The 15,405-nt window shown below is 53.5% G+C and overlaps 1 protein-coding gene across 3 annotated transcripts in view; it reads right to left on the minus strand.

The window, feature by feature from the left end:
- Nucleotides 1-4,234: 4,234 nt before the first annotated feature.
- slc2a11b (solute carrier family 2 member 11b) overlaps nucleotides 4,235-15,405 on the minus strand; it is a 109,609-nt gene continuing 98,438 nt past the window's right edge. For all 3 annotated transcript variants that reach the window (XM_038792070.1, XM_038792051.1, XM_038792060.1), the window contains 2 exons: nucleotides 12,043-12,170; nucleotides 4,235-4,678 (listed from right to left, as the gene is read on the minus strand). In XM_038792070.1, the coding sequence (XP_038647998.1) occupies nucleotides 4,487-4,678; nucleotides 12,043-12,170 (320 nt within the window). In that variant the 3' untranslated portion in view covers nucleotides 4,235-4,486. The remainder of the gene's footprint in view (nucleotides 4,679-12,042; nucleotides 12,171-15,405) is intronic.

Below are 15,405 nucleotides of genomic sequence, written 5' to 3' on the forward strand. Positions count from 1 at the left end.
GTTGTGCGTGGAATCAGAGGAGATAGGGGAAGCATTAAATGAATATTTTTTGTCAGTGTTTACACTGGAGAAAGACAATGTTGTCGAGGAGAATACTCAGGTTCAGTCGACCAGGCTAGATGGAATTGAGGTTCACAAGGAGGAGGTGTTAGCAATTTTGGAATGTGTAAAAATAGATAAGTCCCCTGGGCCAGATGGGATTTATCCTAGGATTCTCTGGGAAGCCAGGGAGGAGAGCCTTTGTCCTTGATCTTTATGTCGCCTTTGTCGACAGGAATAGTGCCGGAAGACTGGAGGATAGCAAATGTTGTCCCCTTGTTCAAGAAGGGGAGTAGAGACAACCCTGGTAATTATAGACCTGTGAGCCTTACTTCGGTTGTGGGTAAAATGTTGGAAAAGGTTATAAGAGATAGGGTTTATAATCATCTTGAAAAGAACAAGTTGATTAGTGATAGTCAACACGGTTTTGTGAAGGGTAGGTCATGCCTCACAAACCTTATTGAGTTTTTTGAGAAGGTGACCAAACAGGTGGATCAGGGTAAAGCTGTTGATGTGGTGTATATGGATTTCAGTAAGGCGTTTGATAAGGTTCCCCACGGTAGGCTATTGCAGAAAATAAGGAAGTATGGAATTGAAGGTGATTTAGCGGTTTGGATCAGTAATTGACTAGCTGAAAGAAGACAGAGGGTGGTGGTTGATGGCAAATGTTCATCCTGGAGTTCAGTTACTAGTGGTGTACCGCAAGGATCTGTTTTGGGGCCACTGCTGTTTGTCATTTTTATAAATGACCTGGAAGAGGGTGTAGAAGGATGGGTTAGTAAATTTGCAGATGACACGAAGGTCGGTGGAGTTGTGGATAGTGCTGAAGGATGTTATAGGATACCGAGGGGCATAGATAAGCTGCAGAGCTGGGCTGAGAGGTGGCAGATGGAGTTTAATGCGGAAAAGTGTGAGGTGGTTCACTTTGGAAGGAGTAACATGAATGCAGAGTACTGGGCTAATGGTAAGATTCTTGGTAGTGTAGATGAACAGAGAGATCTCGGCATCCAGGTACATAAATCCCTGAAAGTTGCCACCCAGGTTAATAGGGCTGTTAAGAAGGCATATGGTGCGCTAGCCTTTATAAGCAGGGGGATTGAGTTTCGGAACCACAAGGTCATGCTGCAGCTGTACATAACTCTGTTGCGGCCGCACCTGGAGTACTGCGTGCAGTTCTGATCACCACATTATAGGAAGGATGTGGAAGCTTTGGAAAGGGTTCAGAGGAGATTTACTAGGATGTTGCCTGGTATGGAGGGAAGGTCTTACGAGGAAATGCTCAGGGACTTGAGGTTGTTTTCGTTAGAGAGGAGAAGGCTGAGAGGTGACTTAATAGAGACATATAAGATAGTCAGAGGGTTAGATAGGATGGACAGTGAGAGTCTCTTTCCTCGGATGGTGATTACCAACACGAGGGGACATAGCTTTAAATTGAGGGGTGGTAGATATAGGACAGATGTCAGAGGCAGTTTCTTTACTCAGAGAGTAGTAGGGGTGTGGAACGCCTTGCCTGCAACAGTAGTAGACTCGCCAACTTTAAGGGCATTTAAGAGGTCACTGGATAGACATATGGATGAAAATGGAATAGTGTAGGTCAGATAGGCTTCAGATGGTTTCACAGGTCGGCGCAACATCGAGGGCCGAAGGGCCCGTACTGCGCTGTAATGTTATGTGTTCTATCATACAGAGTGTACCATATTGTATCAATACTGGAGTTCACAACCACAATCAATGGGGTTGGTTTAGCACGGTGGGCTAAATAGCTGGCTTGCAATACAGAACAAGGCCAGCAGCGCGGGATCAATTCCTGTACCGGCCTCCCCGAACAGGCACCAGAATGTGGCCACTAGGGGATTTTCACAGTAACTTCATTGAAGCCTACTTGTGACAATACGCTATTATTATTATGACACCAACCAGTTCCAGAGTTTGGCGATGTGCTTTTGGCATTTTGTTTTTATAAATTTAGAGTACCCAATTAATTTTTTCCAATTAAGGGGCAATTGAGCATGGCCAATCTACCTCGCCTGCACACCTTTAGGTTGTGGGGGCGAAACCCACGCAGACACAGGGAGAATGTGCAAACTCCACACGGGCAGTGACCCAGAGCCGGGATTCGAACCTGGGACCTCCGCGCCGTGAGGCAGCAGGGCTAACCCACTGTGCCACCGTGCTGCCCTTGCGATTTGCAATTGAGTGGAACCAGGGTAAAGTTGTTCAGAAGCTTGACTCAGCATTTGTATGTGTAAATCAATCTTTTCTATAGAGAGACACTTGGATCAGAAGCCAACTTTATTTTATAGGTGCACAACACTCAGTGTTGTTACAAATTTTCTGTCTGCAGAGTAAGAACTTTGTAATTCTATTTGCACTCGAGTTTAATAACGTTTATTATTGGGCCATGATTTTTTTGTTTCAAACAAAGCTCCATTTTCAGTTTTAAATCCTCTTGTAATCAGTATCTGAGAAGGTCCCTGTCTATCTGGGCAGTGTGTGCTGTATAATGAAGGTGCCTGTCTATCTGGGCAGTGTGTGCTGTATAATGAAGGTGCCTGTCTATCTGGGCAGTGTCTGCTGTATAATGAAGGTGCCTGTCTATCTGGGCAGTGTGTGTTGTATAATGAAGGTGCCTGTCTATCTGGGCAGTGTGTGCTGTATAATGTAGGTGCCTATCTATCTGGGCAGTGTGTGCTGTATAATGAAGGTCCCTGTCTATCTGGGTAGTATGTGTTGTATAATGAAGGTTGCTGTCTATCTGGGTAGTGTGTGCTGTATAATACCTTCACATTCAGTTCAAATCTAAACCTTCACACTGTCCATGAAACCGCCCACCATAGTACAATGGGAGGCATTTAAAACTGTATAATGAAGGTCCCTGTCTATCTGGGCAGTGTGTGCTCTATAATGAAGGTTGCTGTCTATCTGGGTAGTGTGTGCTGTATAATGAAGGTCCCTGTCTATCTGGGCAGTGTGTGCTGTATAATGAAGGTTGCTGTCTATCTGGGCAGTGTGTGCTGTATAATGAAGGTTGCTGTCTATCTGGGTAGTGTGTGCTCTATAATGAAGGTTGCTGTCTATCTGGGTAGTATGTGTTGTATAATGAAGGTTGCTGTCTATCTGGGCAGTGTGTGCTCTATAATGAAGGTTGCTGTCTATCTGGGCAGTGTGTGCTGTATAATGAAGGTTGCTGTCTATCTGGGTAGTGTGTGCTGTATAATGAAGGTTGCTGTCTATCTGGGTAGTATGTGTTGTATAATGAAGGTTGCTGTCTATCTGGGCAGTGTGTGCTGTATAATGAAGGTTGCTGTCTATCTGGGTAGTGTGTGCTCTATAATGAAGGTTGCTGTCTATCTGGGTAGTATGTGTTGTATAATGAAGGTGCCTGTCTATCTGGGCAGTGTGTGCTGTATAATGAAGGTTGCTGTCTATCTGGGTAGTATGTGTTGTATAATGAAGGTGCCTGTCTATCTGGGCAGTGTGTGCTGTATAATGAAGGTGCCTGTCTATCTGGGTAGTGTGTGCTGTATAATGAAGGTTGCTGTCTATCTGGGCAGTGTGTGCTGTATAATGAAGGTGCCTGTCTATCTGGGTAGTGTGTGCTGTATAATGAAGGTTGCTGTCTATCTGGGCAGTGTGTGCTGTATAATGAAGGTGCCTGTCTATCTGGGTAGTGTGTGCTGTATAATGAAGGTTGCTGTCTATCTGGGCAGTGTGTGCTGTATAATGAAGGTGCCTGTCTATCTGGGTAGTGTGTGCTGTATAATGAAGGTTGCTGTCTATCTGGGTAGTGTGTGCTGTATAATGAAGGTTGCTGTCTATCTGGGTAGTGTGTGCTCTATAATGAAGGTTGCTGTCTATCTGGGTAGTATGTGTTGTATAATGAAGGTTGCTGTCTATCTGGGCAGTGTGTGCTGTATAATGAAGGTTGCTGTCTATCTGGGCAGTGTGTGCTGTATAATGAAGGTTGCTGTCTATCTGGGCAGTGTGTGCTGTATAATGAAGGTTGCTGTCTATCTGGGCAGTGTGTGCTGTATAATGAAGGTGCCTGTCTATCTGGGCAGTGTGTGCTGTATAATGAAGGTTGCTGTCTATCTGGGCAGTGTGTGCTGTATAATGAAGGTCCCTGTCTATCTGGGTAGTATGTGTTGTATAATGAAGGTTGCTGTCTATCTGGGTAGTGTGTGCTGTATAATACCTTCACATTCAGTTCAAATCTAAACCTTCACACTGTCCATGAAACCGCCCACCATAGTACAATGGGAGGCAGCAACACCGGCTGGATTCACTCATGTAAGACACTGGCTATTTCCCCCTTCAGCAGTCAAGCTGAAATACCCCATAGTTACAGAAGGGATGTTTGCAGTGCTTTAATTGGGCAATTATACAGGCCTCATAACAGTGCGACAGATTGCAGTTGGGCTGGTTGCTTGGATAACAATTAAGGTTTTCAAAATCTTGACATCTCCACATCTCGGTTGACACCCCCTGCCATTCCTGCCTTGAAATTCCGGGCTTGAAATTCCTTCTCGATATCCAGGAAGGACCTGTTTTTCGTTTCGGGTAAGATGATGTATATGAACAGTGTCACCAGGAGGCACTCAGCCAGGAAGATGAGGAAGCAGAAGTGTTTCAGTCCCTCCTGCCAAGCAAAGCCACACGGCACTGAGCAGAGTAAATTAAATGTGGTACATTAAACAACACAGGGGCTTGGGGGTGGGGGTGGAGAGCTTCCCACCTATTCTGCCACTCTTCCCACCATCCACTTCTGTCAAAACCCTGTCCATTCCACCACAGCCACTGCCCATAACCGCCCCCTTATTCCACTGCACCCTCCGGCCCTTTGCCACTGCATCCTCTGCTTAATTCCCACACTCTCTGCTCTCTTCCTCGCATCCTCAACCTGTTCACCACACTCTACCCTCTTCCCCACACACTCCGTCCATTTCCCCACACCCTCCGCCCATTTAGTTAGAGGGATAGATAGATGGTTCTGTGGCAGCGAAAGAGACTCACGGATGGTATGTTGCCTCCCGGGTGCTAGGGTCCGTGACATCTCGGACCGTGTTTTCAGAATCCTTAAGGAGGAGGGGGAACAGTCACAAGTCGTCGTACACATCGGTACCAACGACATAGGTAAGAGATGGGACGGGGATTTAAAACAGGAATTTAGGGAGCTAGGGTGGAAGCTGAAAGCCAGGGCAAACCTTGTAGTCACCTCTGGTTTGTTGCCGGTGCCATGTGCTAGTGAGGTGAGGAACAGGGAGTGCAGATAAACACGTGGCTGCAGGGATGGTGCAGGAGGGAGGGTTTCAGGTACGTGGATAATTGGAGCACATTCTGGGGAAGGTGGGACCTGTACAGACAGGGTGGTTTGCACCTGAACCAGAGGGGCACCAATATCCTGGGAGGGAAATTTGCTACGGCTCTTCGGGGGGGGGGGGGTTTAAAATAATTTTTCAGGGGGCTGGGAAAACGAGCTGTAGTCCAGAAGCCAGTGTTGAGAGTAGTGAGGTACTGAGGAGGGTATCAGGGTCGCAGGAGTGTACCGGCAGACAGAAAGGTGGGTTGAAGTGTGTCTACTTCAATGCAGGGAGCATCTGGAATAAGGTAGGTGAACATGGAGCGTGGATTGGCACTTGGGACTACCATGTTGTGGCCATTATGGAGACATGGTTAGAACAGGGACAGGAATGGTTGTTGGAAGTTCCGGGTTATAGATGTTTCAGTAAGAGTAGGGAAGGTGGTAAAAGAGGTGGAGGAGTTGCATTGTTAATCAAGGATAGTTTAATGGCTGCAGAAAGGCAGTTTGAAGGGGATCTGCCTACTGAGGTAATATGGGCCGAAGTTAGAAATAGGAAAGGAGCGGTCACGTTGTTAGGAGTTTTCTATAAGCCCCCAAATAGTAATAGAGATGTGGAGGAAGAAATTGCAAAACAGATTATGGATAGGTGTGGAAGTCTCAGGGTAGTTGTCATGGGTGACTTTAACTTTCCAAATATTGATTGGAACCTCTATAGGTCAAACAGTTCGTATGGGGCAGTTTTTGTACAGTGTGTGCAGGAGGGTTTCCTGACACAATATGTGGATAGGCCGACAAGAGGGGGGGTCACATTGGATTTGATACTGGGTAATGAACCGGGCCAAGTTTTAGATTTGTATGTGGGAGAGCACTTTGGAGATACTGATCACAATTCGGTGTCTTTCACTATTGCAATGGAGAGGGATAGGGCCATACGGCAGGGCAAGGTTTATAATTGGGGGAGGGGCAATTATGATGTGATTAGGCAAGAATTAGGGAGCATAAGATGGGAACAGAAACTGTCAGGGAAAGGCACAAATGAAAAGTGGAGCTTGTTCAAGAAACAAATATTGTATGTCCTTGATAGGTATGTTCCTGTCAGGCAGGGAGGAAATGGCCGTGTGAGAGAACCCTGAGGAAACCCAAGAGGAAAAAGGAAGAGTATGTAAGGATGAGAAAACAAGGTTCAGTTGGGTCGCTTGAGGGTTACAAGGTAGCAAGGAATGAGCTAAAAAAAAAAGGGCTTAGGAGAGCTAGGAGGGGGCATGAGAAGTCATTGGCGGGTCAGATCAAGGAAAACCCCAAGGCTTTTTACTCTTATGTGAGAAATAAAAGAATATCCCGGGTGAGGTTAGGACCGGTCAAGGACAGTATGGGAATTTGTGCATGGAGTCAGGAGAAATAGGAGAGGCGTTGAATGAATACTTTTGTGTTCACCAAGGAGAGGGGCCATGTTTTGAGGATGAGAGTGTGATACAGGCGGGTAGGCTGGAGGAGGTAGATATTCTGAGGAAGGATGTATTAGCAATTTTGAAAAACCTGAGGGTCGACAAGTCCCCTGGGCCAGATGGGATATATCCAAGGATTCTTTGGGAGGCAAGGGATGAGATTGCAGAGTCTTTGGCTTTGATCTTTGGGTCCTCACTGTCCACGGGGATAGTGCCAGAGGACTGGAGAGTGGCGAATGTTGTTCCTCTGGTCAAGAAAGGGAATAGGAATGACCCTGGTAATTATAGGCCAGTTAGTCTTACTTTGGTAGTCGGTAAGTTAATGGAAAATGTCCTGAAGGATAGGATTTCTGACCATTTGGAAAGATGCAGCTTAATCCGGGATAGTCAACATGGATTTGTGAAGGGTAAGTCTTGCCTCACAAATTTGATTGAATTCTTTGAGGAGGTAACTAAGTGTGGAGATGAAGGTAGAGCAGTTGATGTCGTATACATGGATTTTAGTAAGGCGTTTGATAAGGTTCCCCATGGTCGGCTCATGAAGAAAGTAAGGAGGTGTGGGATAGAGGGAAATTTGGCCAATTGGATAAGTAACTGGCTATCACATAAAAGGCAGAGGGTGGTGGTGGATGGAAAATTTTCAGACTGGAGACCAGTTACCAGCGGTGTACCACGGGGATCAGTGCTGGGTCCTCTGCTATTTGTGATTTTTATCAATGACTTGGAGGGGGGGGGGCTGAAGGGTGGGTCAGTAAATTTGCTGATGACACCAAGATTGGTGGAGTAGTGGATGAGGTGGAGGGCTGTTGTAGGCTGCAAAGAGACATTGATAGGATGCAGAGCTGGGCCAAAAAATGGCAGATGGAGTTTAACCCTGATAAGTGCGAGGTGATTCATTTTGGTAGAAAAAATTGAATGAGGATTACAGGGTCAACGGCAGAGTTCTGAGGAATGTGGAGGAACAGAGAGATCTTGGGGTTCATGTCCACAGATCTCTGAAGGTTGCCACTCAAGTGGATAGAGCCGTGAGGAAGGCCTATAGTGTGTTAGCGTTTATTAACAGGGGCTTGAGTTTCAGAGCCGCGGGGTTATGCTGCAACTATACATGACCCTGGTGAGACCACATTTGGAGTATTCTGTGCAGTTCTGGTCACCTCACTATAGGAAGGATGTGGAAGCATTGGAAAGGGCGCAAAGGAGATTTATCAGGATGCTGCCTGGTTTGCAGGATAGGTCTTATGAGGAAAGGTTGAGGGAGCTAGGGCTTTTCTCTTTGGAGCGGAGGAGAATAAGAGGTGACTTAATAGAGGTTTACAAGATGATGAGGGGGATAGATAGAGTGGACGTTCAGAGACTATTTCCTCGGGTGGATGTAGCTGTTACAAGGGGACATAACTATAAGGTTCAGGGTGGGAGATATAGGAGGGATATCCGAGGTAGGTTCTTCACTCAGAGAGTGGTTAGGGTGTGGAATGGACTGCCTGCTGTGATAGTGGAGACGGACACTTTAGGGACTTTCAAGCGGTTATTGGATAGGCACATGGAGCTCACCAGAATGACGGAGTGGGACAGCTTGATCTTGGTTTCGGACGAAGCTCGGCACAACATCGAGGGCCGAAGGGCCTGTTCTGTGCTGGACTGTTCTATGTTCTATTTTCCCACATGCTCTGCCCCACACCCTCTACCCTCTTCCTCACATCCTCTGCCCCATACCCTCTGTCCTTGGCCCACACCCTCTGCCCTCTTTCCCCACATCCTCTGTCCTATTACCCCACACCCCTGCCCTCTTCCCCCCACACCCCCGTCCTATTCCCCCACACCCCCCGTCCTATTGCCCCACACCCCGGCCCTATTCCCACCACACCCCCCATCCTATTCCCCCCACACCCCCGTCCTATTCCCCCACACCCCCCGTCCTATTGCCCCACACCCCGGCCCTATTCCCACCACACCCCCCATCCTATTCCCCCCACACCCCCGTCCTATTCCCCCACACCCCCCGTCCTATTGCCCCACACCCCGGCCCTATTCCCCCACACCCCCCGTCCTATTCCCCCCACACCCCCGTCCTATTCCCCCCACACCCCCGTCCTATTCCCCCCACACCCCCGGCCCTATTCCCCCCACACCCCCGGCCCTATTCCCCCCACACCCTCTGCCCTATTCCCCCCACACCCCCGGCCCTATTCCCCCACACCCCCATCCTATTCCCCCCACACCCCCGGCCCTATTCCCCCCACACCCCGGCCCTATTCCCCCCACACCCCCAGCCCTATTCCCCCACACCCTCTGCCCTATTCCCCCCACACCCTCTGCCCTATTCCCCCCACACCCTCTGCCCTATTCCCCCCACACCCCCGGCCCTATTCCCCCCACACCCCCGGCCCTATTCCCCCCACACCCCCGGCCCTATTCCCCCCACACCCTCTGCCCTATTCCCCCCACACCCCCCATCCTATTTCCCACACCCCCGGCCCTATTCCCCCCACACCCCCGGCCCTATTCCCCCCACACCCTCTGCCCTATTCCCCCCACACCCTCTGCCCTATTCCCCCCACACCCCCGGCCCTATTCCCCCCACACCCCCAGCCCTATTCCCCCCACACCCCCATCCTATTCCCCCCACCCCCCCCGGCCCTATTCCCCCCCACACCCCCGGCCCTATTCTCCCCACACCCCCATCCTATTCCCCCCACACCCCCGGCCCTATTCCCCCCACCCCCCCGTCCTATTCCCCCCACACCCCCGGTCTATTCCCCCCACCCCCCCCATCCTATTCCCCCCACACCCTCTGCCCTATTCCCCCCACACCCTCTGCCCTATTCCCCCCCACACCCCCATCCTATTCCCCCCACACCTCCGTCCTATTCCCCCCACACCCCCCATCCTATTCCCCCTACACCCCGGCCCTATTCCCACCACAACCCCGGCCCTATTCCCCCCACACCCTCTGCCCTATTCCCCCCACACCCCCGGCCCAATTTCCCCCACACCCCAGCCCTATTCCCCCCACACCCCAGCCCTATTCACCCACACCCCAGCCCTATTCCCCACACCCCAGCCCTATTCCCCCCACACCCCCCATCCTATTCCCCCCACACCCCGGCCCTATTCCCCCACACCCCCATCCTATTCCCCCCACACCCCCGGCCCTATTCCCCCCACACCCAAGGCCCTATTCCCCCCACACCCCCAGCCCTATTCCCCCCACACCCCCAGCCCTATTCCCCCCACACCCTCTGCCCTATCCCCCCACACCCTCTGCCCTATTCCCCCCACACCCCCGGCCCTATTCCCCCCACACCCTCTGCCCTATTCCCCCCCACACCCCCGGCCCTATTCCCCCCCACACCCCGTCCTAGTCCCCCCACACCCTCTGCCCTATTCCCCCCACACCCCCGTCCTAGTCCCCCCACACTCTCTGCCCTATTCCCCCCAGCCCCCCGTCCTATTCCCCCCACACCCCCGGCCCTATTCCCCCCACACCCCGGCCCTATTCCCCTCACACCCCCGGCCCTATTCCCCCCGCACCCCCGTCCCTATTCCCCCCGCACCCCCGGCCCCTATTCCCCCCACCCCCCCGGCCCTATTCCCCCCACACCCCCGGCCCTATTCCCCCCACACCCCTCTGCCCTATTCCCCCACACACACCCCCAGCCCTATTCCCCCCCACACCCCCGTCCCTATTCCCCCCACACCCCCGGCCCTATTCCCCCCACACCCCCCGTCCCTATTCCCCCCACACCCGCGGCACTATTCCCCCCACACCCCCCGGCCCTATTCCCCCCCACACCCCCGGCCCTATTCCCCCACACCCCCCATCCTATTCCCCATACCCCTGGCCCTATTCCCCCCACACCCCAGGCCCTATTCCCCCCACACCTCCGGCCCGATTCCCCCCACACCCCCGGCCCTATTCCCCCCACACCCCTCTGCCCTATTCCCCCACACCCCCCATCCTATTCCCCACACCCCCGGCCCTATTCCCCCCACACCCCCTGCCCTATTCCCCCCACACCCCCTGCCCTATTCCCCCCACACCCCCGGCCCTATTCCCCCACACCCCCTGCTCTATTCCCCCCACACCCCCGGCCCTATTCCCCCCACACCCCCCATCCTATTCCCCCCACACCCCCCAGCCCTATTCCCCCCACACCCCCCCATCCTATTCCCCACACCCCCGGCCCTATTCCCCCACACCCCCCATCCTATTCCCCCCACACCCCCTGGCCCTATTCCCCTCACACACCCTTCTGCCCTATTCCCCCCACACACCCCATCCTATTCCCCACACCCCCGGCCCTATTCCCCCCACAACCCCGGCCCTATTCCCCCCACACCCCCGGCCCTATTCCCCCCACACCCCCCGGCCCTATTCCCCCCACACCCCCTCTGCCCTATTCCCCCCACACCCTCTGCCCTATTCCCCCCACACCCCCGTCCTATTCCCCCCACACCCCTGTCCTATGCCCCCCACACCCTCTGCCCTATTCCCCCCACACCCCCATCCTATTCCCCACACCCCCGGCCCTATTCCCCCCACACCCCCCATCCTATTCCCCCTACACCCCCGGCCCTATTCCCCCCACACCCCGGCTCTATTCCCCCCACACCCTCTTCCCTATTCCCCCCACACCCTCTGCCCTATTCCCCCCCACACCCTCTGCCCTATTCCCCCCCACACCCTCTGCCCTATTCCCCCCCACACCCTCTGCCCTATTCCCCCCCACACCCTCTGCCCTATTCCCCCCACACCCTCTGCCCTATTCCCCCCCCCACACCCTCTGCCCTATTCCTCTCACCCCCCCCCATCCTATTCCCCACACCCCCATCCTATTCCCCCTACACCCCCGGCTCTATTCCCCCCCACACCCTCTGCCCTATTCCCCCAGACCCTCTGCCCTATTCCCCCCACACCCTCTGCCCTATTCCCCCCACACCCTCTGCCCTATTCCCCCCACACCCTCTGCCCTATTCCCCCTACACCCCCAGCCCTATTCCCCCCACACCCCCTGCCCTATTCCCCCCCACACCCCCGGCCCTATTCCCCCCACACCCCCGGCCCTATTCCCCCCACACCCTCTGCCCTATTCCTCTCACACCCTCTGTCCTATTCCCCCACACCCCCTGCAATTTATAAGAAGTTCAGTAGTTTGTTGTGGGAGTGCGGTGGACCAGACGGTGGTTTTTTTTATGAACTGCTTTCAGTGGATAAGAGTCTTGATGGGTTTACAAGGCACACTTGAAGGTACTTACCACAATAAGGGGGAATACCAGACTGATAAAGAAGAAGCAAATCCAGTTCGTGGAGCTGCTGATCATGTAGGCCGCAGGACGTGAGGATTGTGTGAACAGTTCCCCTGTCACAGTGTTAGTAACACCCCCTGGGTGAAACATAAGCACAACACATTGGAAATATTCCATTCTAAATGAACTATGCAAGGAGAATGCGGTGTTTAGGGCAACGGGTATCAATCCATTAGTTAATCTCTGGATAAGAAGGATCAGTAAATTAAATTGCGAGGTTGTGGTAATACCTCAGAGACAGCTTTGTTTGTTTTTTATTCAGCACATAAGGACGCCATTCGGCCCATCATGTCTGCACCGGCTCCCAAAGGAGCGACCAACTAGTCCCATTCCACAGCCCTACATTCATCACTTTCAAATATATATATATATATACAGTTCTCTTTTGAAACCTCCTATAGAATCTACCTCCACCTCTCTCCCAGGCAGTGCATTCCAAACCCCAACATCTCTCCTCATCTCACTCTTGCTGTCTTGCTGACCATCTTGAAATTATGGCTCCTAGTCACTGACATACCAACTAGTGGAAACAGAATATCCTTCTTTACCTGGTCAACATTTTTCAGAATTTTGAACACTCAATAAGGTCACCCTTTAATCATCTCTGCTCTAAGGAGAACAAGCCCAATTGGGTGGTGTGGGGTTTAGAGTGGTGTATGGGTAGTGTGGGGTTTAGGGTGGTGTGGGGTTTAGGGTGGTGTGTGGGTGGTGTGGGGTTTAGGGTGGTGTGTGGGTGGTGTGGGGTTCAGGGTGGTGTGTGGGTGGTGTGGGGTTTAGGGTGGTGTGGGGTTTAGGGTGGTGTGTGGGTGGTGTGGGGTTTAGGGTGGTGTGTGGGTGGTGTGGGGTTCAGGGTGGTGTGGGGTTTAGGGTGGTGTGGGGTTTAGGGTGGTGTGGGGGGGGTGTGGGGTTTAGGTGGTGTGTGGGTGGTGTGGGGTTTAGAGTGGTATGTGGGTGGTGTGGGGTTTAGGGTGGTGTGGGGTTTAGGGTGGTGTGGGGTTCAGGGTGGTGTGGGTGGTGTGGGGTTTAGGGTGGTGTGGGGTTTAGGGTGGTGTGGGGGTGTGGGGTTCAGGGTGGTGTGTGGGTGGTGTGGGTTTAGGGTGGTGTGGGGTTTAGGGTGGTGTGTGGGGGGTGGGGTGTAGGGTGTGGGTGTGGTGGTGTGTGGGGTGTTTAGGGTGGGTGAGTGGGTGGTGTGGGGTTTAGGGTGGTGTGTGGGTGGTGTGGGGTTTAGGGTGGTGTGGGGGGGTGTGGGGTTCAGGGTGGTGTGTGGGTGGTGGGGTTCAGGGTGGTGAGTGGGTGGTGTGAGGTTTAGGGTGGTGTGGGGTTTAGGGTGGTGTGTGGGGGGTATGGGGTTTAGGGTGGTGTGTGGGGGGTGTGGGGTTTAGGGTGGTGTGGGTTCAGGGTGCTGTGTGGGGGGTGTGGGGTTTAGGGTGGTGTGTGGGTGGTGTGGGGTTTAGGGTGGTGTGTGGGGGGTGTGGGGTTTAGGGTGGTGTGTGGGTGGTGTGGGGTTTAGGGTGGTGTGTGGGTGGTGTGGGGTTTAGGGTGGTGTGTGGGGGGTGTGGGGTTTAGGGTGGTGTGGGGTTTAGGGTGGTGTATGGGTGGTGTGGGGTTCAGGGTGGTGTGTGGGTGGTGTGGGGTTTAGGGTGGTGTGTGGGTGGTGTGGGGTTTAGGGTGGTGTGTGGGTGGTGTGGGGTTTAGGGTGGTGTGTGGGTGGTGTGGGGTTTAGGGTGGTGTGGGGTTTAGGGTGGTGTGTGGGTGGTGTGGGGTTTAGGGTGGTGTGTGGGTGGTGTGGGGTTTAGGGTGGTGTGGGGTTTAGGGTGGTGTGTGGGTGGTGTGGGGTTTAGGGTGGTGTGGGGTTCAGGGTGGGGTTTAGGGTGGTGTGGGGTTTAGGGTGGTGTCTGGGTGGTGTGGGGTTTAGGGTGGTGTGGGGTTTAGGGTGGGTGGGGTTTAGGGTGTGGGGTTCAGGGTGGTGTGTGGGTGGTGTGGGGTTTAGGGTTGTGTGTGGTTGGTGTGGGGTTTAGGGTGGTATGGGGTGGTGGGGGTTTAGGGTGGTGTGTGGGGGGTGTGGGGTTTAGGGTGGTGTGTGGGTGGTGGGGTTTAGGTGGTGTGTGGAGGGTGTGGGGTTTAGGGTGGTGTGTGGGTGGTGGGGTTTAGGGGGGTGTGTGGGTGGTGTGGGGTTTAGGGTGGTGTGGGGTTTAGGGTGGTGTGTGGGTGGTGTGGGGTTTAGGGTGTGTGGGGTTTAGGGTGTGTGGGGTTTAGGGTGTGTGGGGTTTAGGGTGTGTGGGGTTTAGGGTGTGTGCGGTTTAGGGTGTGTGGGGTTTAGGGTGTGTGGGGTTTAGGGTGTGTGGGGTTTAGGGTGTGTGGGGTTTAGGGTGGTGTGTGGTGGTGTGGGTTTAGGGTGTGTGGGGTTTAGGGTGGTGTGTGGGTGGTGTGGGGTTTAGGGTGGTGTGTGGGTGGTGTGGGGTTTAGGGTGGTGTGGGGGGTGTGGGGTTTAGGGTTGTGTGTGGTTGGTGTGGGGTTTAGGGTGGTGTGTGGGGGGTGGGGGGTTTAGGGTGGTGTGTGGGGGGTGTGGGGTTAGGGTGGTGTATGGGTGGTGTGGGGTTTAGGGTGGTTTAGGGTTTAGGTGGTGTGGGGTTTAGGGTGGTGTATGGGTGGTGTGGGTTTAGGGTGGTGTGGGGTTTAGGGTGTGTGGGGTTAGGGTGTGGGGTTAGGGTGGTGCGGTTTAGGGTGTGTGGGGTTTAGGGTGTGTGGGGTTTAGGGTGGGGTATGGGTGGTGGTGGGGTCAGGGTGGTGTGGTGTTAGAGTGTGTTTGGGGGGGTGGGGTTCAGGGTGGTGTGGGGTTTAGGGTGGTGTGGGGTGAGGGGGTGTGGTGTAGGGTGTGTGGGGTGTAGGGTGGGTGGGGTTTAGAATGGTGTGTGGGTGGTGTGGGGTTTAGGGTGGTGTGTGGGGGTGGGGTTTAGGGTGGTTTATGGGTGGTGTGGTGTTTAGGGTGGTGTGTGGGGGATGTGGGGTTTAGGGTGGTGTGGGGTTCAGGGTGGTGTGTGGGTGGTGTGGGGTTTAGGGTGGTGTGTGGGTGGTGTGGGGTTTAGGGTGGTTTATGGGTGGTGTGGTGTTTAGGGTGGTGTCTGGGTGGTGTGGGGTTTAGGTTGTGTGTGGTGGTGTGGGGGTTAGGGTGGTGTGGGGTTTAGGGTGTGTGGGTGTGTGGGTTTAGGGTGTGTGGGGTTTAGTGTGTGTGTGGTTTAGGGTGGGTGGGGGTTAGGGTGGTGTGGGGTTTAGGGTGGTGTCTGGGTGTGTGGGGTTTAGGGTTGTGTGTGG

This window comes from Scyliorhinus canicula, chromosome 1 (assembly GCF_902713615.1).
Source record: "Scyliorhinus canicula chromosome 1, sScyCan1.1, whole genome shotgun sequence".
In the NCBI taxonomy this organism is placed as follows: Eukaryota; Metazoa; Chordata; class Chondrichthyes; order Carcharhiniformes; family Scyliorhinidae; genus Scyliorhinus; species Scyliorhinus canicula.